At 27.3% G+C, this 13,072-nt stretch overlaps 3 protein-coding genes across 10 annotated transcripts in view; 1 reads left to right on the forward strand and 2 right to left on the reverse strand.

Annotated features, from left to right (window-relative positions):
• Positions 1 to 1,810: 1,810 nt before the first annotated feature.
• On the reverse strand, positions 1,811 to 4,720 carry LOC100162255 (proteasome subunit beta type-like). The gene is made up of 4 exons (NM_001162664.2): positions 4,042 to 4,720; positions 3,750 to 3,939; positions 3,150 to 3,386; positions 1,811 to 2,122 (listed from the first exon to the last, which is right to left on the reverse strand). Exons 1-4 carry the CDS (start codon positions 4,107 to 4,109, stop codon positions 1,949 to 1,951), a joined length of 669 nt encoding a protein of 222 aa, NP_001156136.1. The 5' UTR covers positions 4,110 to 4,720; the 3' UTR covers positions 1,811 to 1,948.
• On the forward strand, positions 4,571 to 8,884 carry LOC100164330 (rhythmically expressed gene 2 protein-like). 4 transcript variants are annotated; one of them, XM_029490883.1, is made up of 2 exons: positions 4,571 to 4,695; positions 8,010 to 8,884. In XM_029490883.1, the coding sequence occupies exon 2, from the start codon at positions 8,024 to 8,026 to the stop codon at positions 8,792 to 8,794; it is 771 nt and encodes a 256-aa protein (XP_029346743.1). In that variant the 5' UTR covers positions 4,571 to 4,695; positions 8,010 to 8,023; the 3' UTR covers positions 8,795 to 8,884. The 4 variants fall into 4 exon arrangements, with proteins under 4 accessions (XP_029346743.1, XP_001951007.1, XP_029346742.1 ...); XM_001950972.5 differs by lacking the exon at positions 4,571 to 4,695 and adding an exon at positions 4,825 to 5,359; XM_029490882.1 differs by lacking the exon at positions 4,571 to 4,695 and adding an exon at positions 5,121 to 5,359 and having other exon boundaries at positions 6,927 to 8,884.
• Positions 8,885 to 12,624: 3,740 nt separating this feature from the next.
• Positions 12,625 to 13,072, reverse strand: part of LOC100165001 (glucose transporter type 1) — a 19,397-nt gene continuing 18,949 nt past the window's right edge. For 3 of the 5 annotated variants that reach the window (XM_029490850.1, XM_008182427.3, XM_016802466.2), the window contains one exon: positions 12,625 to 12,837. In XM_029490850.1, the coding sequence (XP_029346710.1) occupies positions 12,698 to 12,837 (140 nt within the window). In that variant the 3' untranslated portion in view covers positions 12,625 to 12,697. The remainder of the gene's footprint in view (positions 12,838 to 13,072) is intronic. The other 2 variants (XM_029490849.1, XM_001947713.5) reach the window with 2 other exon arrangements.

Raw genomic sequence — 13,072 nt, forward strand, 5'->3', positions numbered from 1 at the left:
ATTAATTTTGATCAAAATTCAATTTTTAGATTTTTCCCTTTAGTTACACTGTAAAACCTGCCTTTGTGCCAAATTTAACGTTTCTACCTATACGGGGAGTGTCTTATAATTTTGATGATCAGTGAGTGAGTGAGTGAGTAACAATATTGCAAATTTTTAAATACTCCCATTTTGAAATGGCACAATATTAAGGGCTCATTTTCTTACAACGTCCTAAGCTATTCGAGATTAATCTGTGTTTTAAATTTCAAAAGTTTATTCTAAGAGGAAGTAGAGATATATGTGTTAGAAAAACTGGGCGAATTGGTTCGTGCAAAGATACACTGGCATTGCTGGAACTGCCGTGCGCTCAGATAAAGAAATTGTAAATATAAACATTCAGTGAAATGTTCATGTAAGTATTTACAGATGTTGTTTTTGAATTAAAACAAAATGAGAAAATCGCTACATGAAAAATCGAGTGAATACCAATGTTGTAGAAATATGAACTTCAAACGCTCATAAATCTTGTAGACATTTTTTTTTTGATAAAGGTAGATAATTTTATGAGGAATCTTGTATTACATTTTCAAACCATTAGATTTAAAAAGAAATTTTTTTATGAATTTCTTACTCAAAATAATTTGCACATTTTCGTGATGTTTGCGTATTTTGTTAAAATTCGATTTTTAAATGCTTATAAAAAAAAATTGTGACATTTTAACAATATACTGATGTCTGTAAACAACTCAAAACAGTTCAAAAAATATTCTGAAAATGTTATGGTGTACAGATAATGCTAATAATAACATTAAAAATTCAGTGAAAATTACATTTATTTACGGTCATTTGTTTTAGAGTTACACCAAAAACTAAAATCGATTTTTGTAAAAATTCCTTTTTTTAGTTATTCCCGGCGCTTTTGAAAACTTTCGTGAAGCGCATTATAACCAACTAGATTCACTTTCCCATTGAACAAGATACTGTTAAAGAAGATTGAAGCATTTTTATTGGCTCAAAAGGTGATGATAGACATAAATAAACACACATCATTATAAAATCAACACATTCATCGCTCCGCTCAGAATCTAAAATATACACCACACTTCTTTTAGAATCTGTATGTTCATATTATTATAAAAATTAAATTAAAATGTTAATTTCATTTGGAATTGATTTAAATTATTATTATTTATGATTGTCTGCTTTTTAAAAATTAAATTTTAATGTGTATTATATTTGAACAATTTGTTTGTACATACATTAATTTAAATAAAGTTATTACAGACTCTGGAGAGTTTACATTTAGCTTTCAGGTAGTTTTAAGATGTAAAAATCACTCTCTTTAAAATTAAAATATAATAAAACACCTACGAGATGCCATAGATAAGGGCCTAAATAATAATCTTACCCTTAAATATTTTATAAGGTCATTTCACTCTAATTTTAGAAATTATAATCGTTGTAATCATTATTGTGAATTTAGAATTTGCTATGTTGTGCTTGGGTCAGAGAAGAAAAAAAATAGCGTGCTGACAAAGAGCCGGCCATCCGGGAGAGTATACAATATGTACTTGTCAAGTAATACTGAAGTAGAACCAGTTTACAGATCATCAAAATCAGCAGAATTTACAATCTCCTATGATATACATGCTTTTGGAAGGGGGATCTGAAAGTTACAGAGTATTATATTCCATAATTTTCAACTTAATTGGATTTTATCTTAGATTATTAGTGAAATCAGTTGATATATAATATTAAAAAGGATTTGATTATTAAATTAAAAACAAACTTCTATTTTATTATTAATTAAAACACTAATTTTGTTTTGTTGCCAAATTATTTTATTATTCCATTAAATACAATATAATGTAATTATTTAATTAAAATATAATTTATTATATTGTATAAGTGTATTTAAATGTATAAAAAAAAAAAAGAACTGAAGCATTTTAATATCATTAAAAATTTAATCTTTACGAAGTTGAACCACGCCTGTCTTGATTCCATTTTTCTTAATTATGTTATATACTACTTCATCTCCAGTGTATATATCACGTTCTCCAGCTGCAGTAAATGCATCTTTAACCAAGCTCAGTGCTTCTTCTTCAGTAACAGGGTTCTCTGCAGTTCTGTTTCCCAACTAATACAAAAATGAAATTTTAATACAATTTTATGATCAATAAAAAAAGTACATTATTTGGATTAATTATATTATTTTTTTAATTATAAACTTTTAAAAATAATACGCAAGATATAATATTATCTATGTATATTAGTATAGTGAAACTTCTTCTACTTAACAAAATTACAGAGAATTACCAAACCAAACAGTTTTGAGAACCATAACCATATTATAACCAATTTGTTTAATTCTACTTAATGAATTTTTCTATAAAACAATTTTTTTTTGTCAGGTACACTTTAGAAGACTTTTTAATATGGCAATTTCATTGTAATAAGCATTGTTATTTGAATCTGTATAAAATATAAAATAAGTTTTGACTAACTAATCCATAATAAGAGTACAGAAATACCGAACCAATTAATATGAGATAGTATGTATTATGTAACTATGTATAGGAGTAAGAAAAATAAATATTTTTGTGTTTATATATGGTTGCCATTGGTTACTGAAAATAAAATAGTTATGATCGGATATACAAAAACTGTGTAAACTTAATGGAGTTTAAAATAATATCAATGACTAGGTTTTATTCCAATATTGTCAAATTAAATATTAATATACCGTATAGTCTCTTATAAGTTCATAAATAATTTCTTGAATATACCTCTTACAGATGTATAACTTGTCACCAGAAACCTTTAAGGTGGGTACCTACTAGCAACATAATGTATATAATTTTTTAGTTGTTTTCAAAATGTGGCTTAATATTAAAAATTGTTTGTGTACAATAACACCTAGATGCGTACTGTACCGTCGTCATCTGTCTTAAGTAAGATAGTAGGTTTTTCCAATTTCAGAATTCAGGAAATCAATCTTTGTAAGTAAATAGTTATTATAACGATACCCACAAAACAATCAAGTTTAAAAAAAAAAAATAAATGTTGTAACCCTTCTGACTTAAATCTCGGTTGACCAGCACCTTTCAAAAATTGCAGGGGCAGCCCAGGCTGCCACCGTAGACACGCCTACGATTGTAACTTACCCAACTATCCAAAAAAGGTTGCATGAGAACACCAGAACTGCCACCAGCAGTGTAATTAACTTTTTCACAATGACCTACAGGATCATAACTGTACAAACAACCTTCACCATTGATATCGAGTCCAGCAAGTACATTGTACACATAGTACGGGAAGAAACGTCTGCTATACAACAGGGTAGATAGCAATTGAGCAATAGAATTAGGCTGCATTATTGTGTTGTGATCATACAAATATGACTGAAAAAGTATTACATTTAAGTATGTATAAATATATTATATTATAAAGCAGAGGTATTCAAACTTTTTCATCCCACGGCGCCCAAATTATTATGAAAAAAATTAAACAATACGGATACAATATGGTTAGTAATAACAGTGACTTTAGTACCAGAAATTAAACTTCAAATAGTCGCGTAATGTGTTTCATTATTGATTCCATAATTGCTTTGATGATTATAAATAATAGATATCTATTTAAAGGTATTAATTAGACATGACATACATTAATTTTGGTTTCTGGTACTTGAACGCGGCTCCCTTCTCTAACTCTCGCGACGCACAGTTTGAATACCTCTATTATAAAGTAATGAGATGTTTTACCTTCAATTGAGACTGAATAATATTGGTCAGTGATAATGTGTCACACCAACATCCTGTGCACCCGAGAACCGATTTGTCGGACAGTTGGAATAACTTTGATTGTTTACGTGTATAAATCATATATCCTTCACTAAGACGAGTATCAGAAGCAACAATTGCAAAATCCTTACCACTGATGGCAACAATTGAACTATAATTATTTAAAAGTAATCATTAGGTATTCATCATAAATAAGTAATAACAAAAACATAAGAGTTGTAAGAAAAAAAAGATTATCATGTCTATAACTTACCCTCCATTACTTGCATATGGTTCAAAATTACGAGCTTTCGGTGCTCCTCTATCAATAATTGTATCCATATTGCAATTTGCAATTTGAAATTAATAAAGTAAAAATACTTAAATATGAAATGTCAAATCTCAATAAGGAATACTGATTAGACAGACGGACAGTTTGTTACTAAAATGACGAGATGAAAATTTATCTAGAGTTCTTATATCGAACCTAACCTAAAAATATGTAAAATAATTGTTATCACCAAGGTGTATTTATAAACCATAGACCTTATACCACAAATAATAATTATATCGTATAGGTAACAGCTGTGTCTGGCCAGATGTTTTGGGCAATGACATTTTTTTTTTTGTGTTACATTAATTTATTATAGGTACAATCTGTAAATTTATTTTTTTACAATGAGTACAAACGCTGTGGGAGTTGATGGGTTGGAGGCTTGAGAGAAGAATCCATGCAGTTATGGAACTTCTTGTTAAATAATAACTAATGGCAAATTGCAATGTATTTAGATGACGTGATACTCGCATGTGTTGTCTCTATCTTAACAGTGCGTAACATGGAAAATTTTACGCTCAGCAGAACACGTTTACCGGTTTACCTACGTTAATTTAAAAAATAGAGTAAATTTACCTCTTATAAAATCTAAAGGTAAGATTATTATCTGGGCAACCTTGTGGTCTTTTTATTATATTTTAATTTTAAAGCGAGGTATGAGTATTTAACATTTGAGAATGACAAAATACGATTTATCACCATCAGCTGATGTATAATATCTTTAATCATGCTTTCTGACCACAACTCAAATGTACTGTACTAGTACTATATACAAGTCTGATATAAACGTATTATTGTTCTGTGGTATTTCTAGGTATACAATAATTGTTCTGTAATAAAATAAATAAACAATGCACCAATGCACTATTAATTATTATAACAACAACCGTGATTAATATATTATATTATTCAACATTCAATATCCATTATAGATAAGTAATTATAATCATAATTATTATATATATTATTATAGGTACATAATCATTTTTAGTTGGTACTTGGTACATGCTAATTATTTTTTATATTATTTTTAATAACATCAGATAAAAATATTATATTAGATATAGTTGTATAGAAGAGAAAATAATACTTGAGTTTATGACGAAATGACGAACACAATTACAACTTACAAGATTATTATAAATTAAGAAACCGATTAAAACAAATCAGAATGTTGTTAACGTTTTAAAATTAAAACTATAATACCACAGTACTATTTGCTACAGATAAATCAAATGATTTTTTACATCAAAGACAGGTAAAAAAATGTTTTCTTCTTTTTAATTCATTGATTATAACAATAACAGATGTGTTGAAACTTTTTTAAATAACTTGGGTAAACTTTGTTGAAGAATACCCACTTCCCGCCCACCATATTATAACAAAGATAATTTTTTTAGATAGTAGAAAATTAAATAAAAATTATATACCTAATTACCTAACCAATAATTAATTAAATAATGTAATTAGTATCTTTTTACCTAGCATTTTACCCAAAAAGTGATTTCAAATTTACATTTATAAATTATTTTCTTTCATTCATATACTATTCACAGTAAATTCTCTATTACATGTCAAGCAAACACTTACCATCCCATCTGTCTTCTATCAAGAGAAAGTTCCGGAGGGGTTTACCGCACTTGCAATTGGTTTAGGTACTCCTGATGACTAGGAATCTACAGGGGCGAATATGAAGACAAATCCACCCCCAATGGCTCTTTAAATACACGTATATTATTATATTATAATTATTACATCTAACCTGTATGCTAAAATTCTTGTCATCCGCCCCCTACAAAAAATACTAAATACGCCACTGGGAATCTAAATAAATATATATTTAATTAACAAATATTTGCTATAAATTGTAGTTACATTTAGCATTTAGTTGTTGTTTATTATATAATTTTACTAACAGTTACTAATAAAATATAATATAATTCATGCAGTTATAATAATATACTAAAACAGCTTTTCTCTTTTCCATTCTTGGTGCCGTTCTTACAATGTCCACTAAACTGTCAGTTAACGTTAACTGACTCATAACAGATTACTGGCAAAATTTGGCCAGTTAAGAATTTGTATTTGTTTTTATGGTTCCGTACAGAAAACGGGACCCTATTACTAAGGCTCCACTGTCCGTTTGTTAGGAAGCTGTATCTCATGAACCGTGAAAGTGAGATAGTTGAAATTTTCATAGATGATGTATTTCTGTTGCCGCTTTAACAACAAATACTAAAAATCATTCAGAATATATAATATAAGCAGTTTTTATAGATAATAGTACAGAACCATTAGTGCGCGAGTCCGACTCGCTCTTGGCTGGTTTTTCTATTGTATTTTATTAAGTTTTCAATCTTAATTTTATACAAATATACAAATATACTAACTCAATCTTAATTATAATTTTTTTTTAAATTACACATTAGGTATTATAAGTAAATTCATTTCATATTTTTGTACTGAGTACTGACTTATATTGAGGTCCGATTTTGATACTGATTGATGTGTTTTGCTGGTATATCGCATTTGTTCTTATTAGTTATATCACTTCATTTAATAAAAAAAAAAATATTTATTGTAAGGTTTCTGATAAGAATATCATAATATAAAGATACATTGTGAAACATATTATATTAGTATATTACTATTGGGACCTAATAGATTAAAAATAATAATACATTGTATTCTTATGTCGAGATGTACATTTTCGGTTTCTCATTAACCAGCCTTTGCCCTCTTGAGCACTTTATTTTTATTTATAGTTTCATAAATTAAAATAAAATATCTTATTTTATTATTTATTTGTTTTTTTTTTTTTGTAGTTGATCAAACACTGTGCATATCAATAAAATTATAGAACACTAACTGGCACTGGCAATTGCTATAATGCTAAGTATTATAGTTGTTAATTGTTTAGAGTTTTTAAAATAGTAATTAATTATTATTATTAATTGGTAAGTTAAAAAAGAGCTAATAAAATGTGTGTACATCTCGACAAATTCTATTACCAAATATTTGAATTATTTAAGTCACCTAGGTCTCCCTAAAAGGGGACATTATCTTGGATATACTAAATACTTACCCAAATTATGAAATAAATGATCCATTTTTATAATAATTAGGACAATAAGACATTTAGACATATTAGGGTCAAACAATAATGATACTGGAAACTGGAATACTCTTATACAAAACATTTTTCAATTCTATTTTGTCAGTTATAGAAATTTGTCTGTACAGATTTCTATGATTATTTAAATATGTATTTAACATTTGCATTTATAGATTGGCTTTCCTCGTCTTCCATTACCACAATTAAAGATATAGTATATCTTTAATTGTGTCTATTACTAACAGATTTGGGTATAAACATAATATAATTAAGGAGAACTGAGAAATATTATTCAGTGTATAGGATATAATATATATATTAATATTACAGCTATTCATTGTTCTATGTCATTACTGTCTAACTATACTACTATAGGTACAATTTATTATTTTCATTTATAATCAATGTGAATATAAAATTGCAATTAATTAAAACTATAATCTAAGAGGTATGTGTAAGTTATTGTTACCTACCCAAATATAATAATCATCAGGATAACACTCATGAAAAATAAACTTGTATTTATAACATTTTTATCTATGTGCTATACCTACTCTATTCAGAATAAAAACAGACCAGGCAGTGGACGAAAACACATCGTTGTTCGCGCATCTATCCCCACTACGGCTGCCACCACAAATATTCACTTTTACCGAATAATTAAACTAATTGGCCACCAGGTGGTCTGGCTGCGCCAAGCTCAGTTGCGATGCGGTCTGTTTTTATTCTCAATAGAGTATAAATTATAATGTATGATTGAGTTGTTATTGAACATTTTTATAATCATTTTCAGAAGTATTAATTAAAATGAATAGTCGACCGTTCAAGTTGATAACATTTGATATAACTGGAACTTTATTAAAATATCGAAGTTCTCCAGCTATAGAATACTCGAATATATTAAATAAATATGGCATAGAAGTAAAATTATCAACTCTAGAGAATTTGATTAATAAAAATTGGACATTCATGACAAAAGCACATCCAAATTTTGGTCTTTGTACTGGCCTTGAATGGGAAAACTATTGGAGAATTTATGCACAAAATGTTTTTAGCAAAGCATTTCAGATAGAAAATATCACTGATAATGTACCTCTGACAGATATAATTGACGAATTGATGATAACGTACAGTACAGGAGAAACATTTAAAGTACAAAATGGAGCTATTGAGTTATTGGAGTATTTGAAAAAAGAACAAGTACCATTGGGAGTTTTGTCTAATTATGACCCAAGAATTAAATCTATGATAAAAAATCTGGGTCTCTCTCATTATTTTAAATTTATTTTGTCATCTTACGAAGTGAGGTCTGAGAAGCCTGATATTAAAATATTTAGAAAAGCAGAATCATACATTGAAAAGGGTTTAAATCGTGAGTTATTTTTACATATTGGTGACTCATATTTGTTGGACTTTAAAGGTGCAAAAAATGCTGGGTGGTCTGCATGTTTAGTTCATACGGATAAAAATATAATTGAACAGTATCCATGTGTGAGCGGTTGTATATTTGATGATTTTACAGCTTTAAAAAGGTTTTTAGTGACATGCAATGCAAAAAAAATATATTCTGAACAATAGAATTAATATTTTGAATATTAATTGTATCCTTTCAACTATGTTGGAACTATGTTTTATATCGGTTAAGTTTTTTTTAGTAAAATTTACTAATACAACTTCTGTTGGGTACCTATTCGTGACTATTTTTTTGTATTAATTGTTAAATAATATTTCTTTTTAAATAAGTATGAACTGTATAGAATAAATGTATTATAGCCTTTTGTATCTTAACCTATTCATTTTTCAAACATTTTTAGATTATATAAACGTTGGAGTAAATTTTTTTATTGATAATATTGATATTTCTCTATATAATTGTTCCCTGATTTTTTTCTTCAACAATTATTGCTTTGGTTCTATTGTAATCTACTAAACTATAACGAGGAAATTGTATTACCAATTTATATATGAATATATTTTTAATACAATTATGTTATCTAGTTAACTAATTTTAAATATAATAAGTTATATTTTTAGTTATTCCAATTTGTATTTATTAAATATTGAAATGTATACCTAACTAAGTTGTATAATTTAATATATTTGTAATTGAACAAAAAATAAAAACATTGTTATTAAACTCCAGTATAGAAATTTCATATTCTAAAATCTCTTTATTGTAATCATTTTATTTTTACAAATTGTTTACACATATTATGCATTTTGTATATATATATATTTTTAAATTTAACTGTATATATTATATGTAATAAATTTGTTTTCTATTAAAAATAATACATCAGAACACTGATGAATACTAATTACTAAAACTCAACAATATATTATATCTACAAATTTAGAATTAAATGTTTTGATAGTTAGTACTTAACTTTTTACCATTTTTCATAACAATTACAAAAAAAATCAACGAGGGTCTTAGTTTTGATATAACTACTTAGTCTTTTTAATCCAACAAATGTAGCTATTATTATTATTATTATATTATTCTGTAGGCCTAATACATAATAAATTATTATTATTAAATTATTCTAAAACAATATTATTGCAAAATTGACTATAATAATATATATTTTGCATATTTTTTAATACAAATGCTGGAGAATAAAAAAGTGTAATAAGTTTTCTTTGGGAAAAACATTGTAAGTTCCTTGTCCTTAACATTTAATAATAGTACGATTTCTCAGTCATCATGAGCTTTGTTTAAAATTTTGTTCGTAATTTACAAAAAATTATTTAATTTCGAGTTTATGTACAAATGAACAAAATGTATAAATTTTCAATAAAAACGATAACAATATTTACAAAGAACACTTATTCGTTAACAATAAATACAGTACGCAGTGCAGGTATTGAAGAATATTATTTTTAACCGAATATGTTTTTTAAAATTTTCATTATGAACTTGAATTTTAGGTTTCGAGTATTACCTACTATTGGGTTTTATCAATAATATGAAATATCTTATGATGAAAACAATACCTAATTAAGTTAGCGTATGTAGGCGAACCTACTTTATGTTCATACCTTAATGGCTTAATTATATATCTACTTAAGAATGCAAAATTTAAAAGAGAAAATGTAATGATGGTGTGATAACTGATAATATTATATTATAGTTATGGAGCACCAACAATAGGCCTACAATAATTTGTATTCAACTTGGTGATGTGTATGGTCTGTGACTTGGTGTGCACAGTGCACATCGAAAATTATAATAACAACATTAAATCAATGTATTTTTAATAGTCAAATCGATATAATTAATCATTAGTTTGGTAATTGGCTGGTCCACACGAGCTCACAAACAATTTATATTGGTAATATTATGCGATAAGTACTATTTGAGTTGTGTATTAAAAAAAACGACCACTTCGCTTTGGTAACTCCAGATTTTATGGTTATAGGAAGGTGTAGTATTATGTAAGTATTTTAAGAAATAACAAAATATTTGGTGGCATTGGCATGACCACGCGGGTATATAGTATATGGCAGCATTATGTTTAATCAAATTTCAAAATGACGAAAAGCTTATACCACCCGAATGTGATTATTGTTTATCATGTTTTTTGAATGTCCTGTTTTAATATTGTATTATTATTTATTATATAATACACAGTGTCAGCAAAAACAGGAACACTGCATAATTATATCAGCCATTTTACTCAGTACCCTAAACATATTTTTGAATTCTGTTTGCGGGAAATAAAACTAGACTATTGTTCATCAATCTCCTGCAGCCAGAATTCTAAAATATGAATAGGGTACTGAGTAATGTAGGTAACTGAGTTATGGAGTGTACCCAGTTTTCCCGGATACACGCTATACATATTTTTATTAATATTATCTCATAGTCGAACGTCAAAATAGCCGGAAGTAAATTTAAAAAAAAAATTGAGTGACGTTAAATATACGTTACGTAGTTTGGTAGGCTGATTCGTATCATATGATTTTTAACTGCAGTTTTCGATATTTTTTAATTTAGTGTGTATTTGTAGTATATATATATACGTACATAAGTACACAACGATTGTACATTGTAAGTTGTAATTAGGTCTTGACGTAGGTAATAAAAAAAATATTATTTATTAAAATATATATGTACTGTTGTACTTGATAAACCCGTAAAACTGATTCAAATTGTTTGAAATTTTTTTAAATACCTACACATCATTTTCTGTATTATCTATGTGCAGACTGAAAAGTGAAAATAATTGAGGATCTTATAATTTATAATATATGGAAATTGGGACTATGTTATAAATATGTGTACGGTGTAGGTACTTATAAATATTATCTATGCCGGATGATTCTCATATCGTGTAACAATTATTATTTAATATTTTTTTTACTTAATTTTAAGTTGTTGAAAAACAACATTAATGAAAAAAATGATATTTTCTTAGTTTTTACTTCGTATAATGACAACATACATTATTAATTCCTCATTGTAAATCGGAGAATTTTTTTTAATTTTGGACGAGTACCTAGATAGTTTATCAGTTATAAGTAGATACTAGTAGGTATACACTATATTTAGTTGAGCGGAGTGGAGTGGCACAGGGGAACCCCACAAAATATTGGTTCACTAGTTCACTGAGTGAAGTTCACTCACTAATCATTACACTCTTATAAGTTATAGATAATTAACTTACTACTCATACGAAATTTGATTTTTATACACCAAAATACTCCGAATAATATGTTCCTTTGGAATATCGGATTAAAAATGTATGCTACCTATATCATTCAAAAAAGTAAAAATTTAATATAGCGATAAAAAATAGTACAAAATATAACTTTTTTTCTAAAATATCGGTTTATAGCTTTTTCAAACTGAAAAAATACTTTTCGAAACAATGATTGTTTTCGTTAAATTATTCCCCTTGTACCTATAGGTGGAACATCGTCAAAGGATTTTAATAATAATAACCAAAGGGTTTAAAGGTCTATACCGACTTTAATGATTATATCAAAATCACCGTCATTGATAGATAATTGGTTTCATCCTTCATATTATATACGAATACCTGCGACATACTACATAGTATATATATATGGTCTAAAGTTTCATCTCTTGAAATCGCTTGATTCTAGAAAGTAGGTAGGTATCCTAACATAATATAATAGATAGGTATCAGGATAACTATGGCTGTTATGTCAACAATAAAATATAATAATGAAAAAAGATTGAAATTGTCTTACGAATAAGCCTTACATATAATATATGCTCTATTTTTATTATAATGTATGTTTTATAAATATTTTTTAAATATTTTTTGTTGATACAACGTTTTGTTCTAAATTATTATTATTATTCATAATAATGATAATAATAATAGTATATTAATAATAATAATAATAATAATAATAATAATAATAATAATAATAATAATAATAATAATAATAATAATAATAATAATATGCATATAATAATTATGTATTATCTTAGAATAACGCGACGGTCTAGTCCATTTGGCAAACGTGGTTACTGAGCGTGTGACTCGACCGGCGAGTTACGTTCGGAGACGTCATCATGAGGGAACTGCCAGTGTTGACGCATACAGCACACACCTCCGGGTCCGTCGGAGAGTGTTGTACTGGTGCTGTATATGTGCAAGTGCCATGAAACAATAAATAAAAAAAAAACGCAATATTACATTAGGTCGTTAAGAACACTCGATGTTATATATAGGGTATATTCGGCGTCGGTTGTATATTATTATAGGTAGTGTATATTATATAGGTACAACTGTACAAGGATTTTACAGCCCCCTTTATATCCACACACATAGGGACACAGTGGCGTAGCGAACTTTAAATCATATGGAAGCAACAAAT

This window comes from Acyrthosiphon pisum, chromosome A2, assembly GCF_005508785.2.
Source record: "Acyrthosiphon pisum isolate AL4f chromosome A2, pea_aphid_22Mar2018_4r6ur, whole genome shotgun sequence".
NCBI lineage: Eukaryota > Metazoa > Arthropoda > Insecta > Hemiptera > Aphididae > Acyrthosiphon > Acyrthosiphon pisum.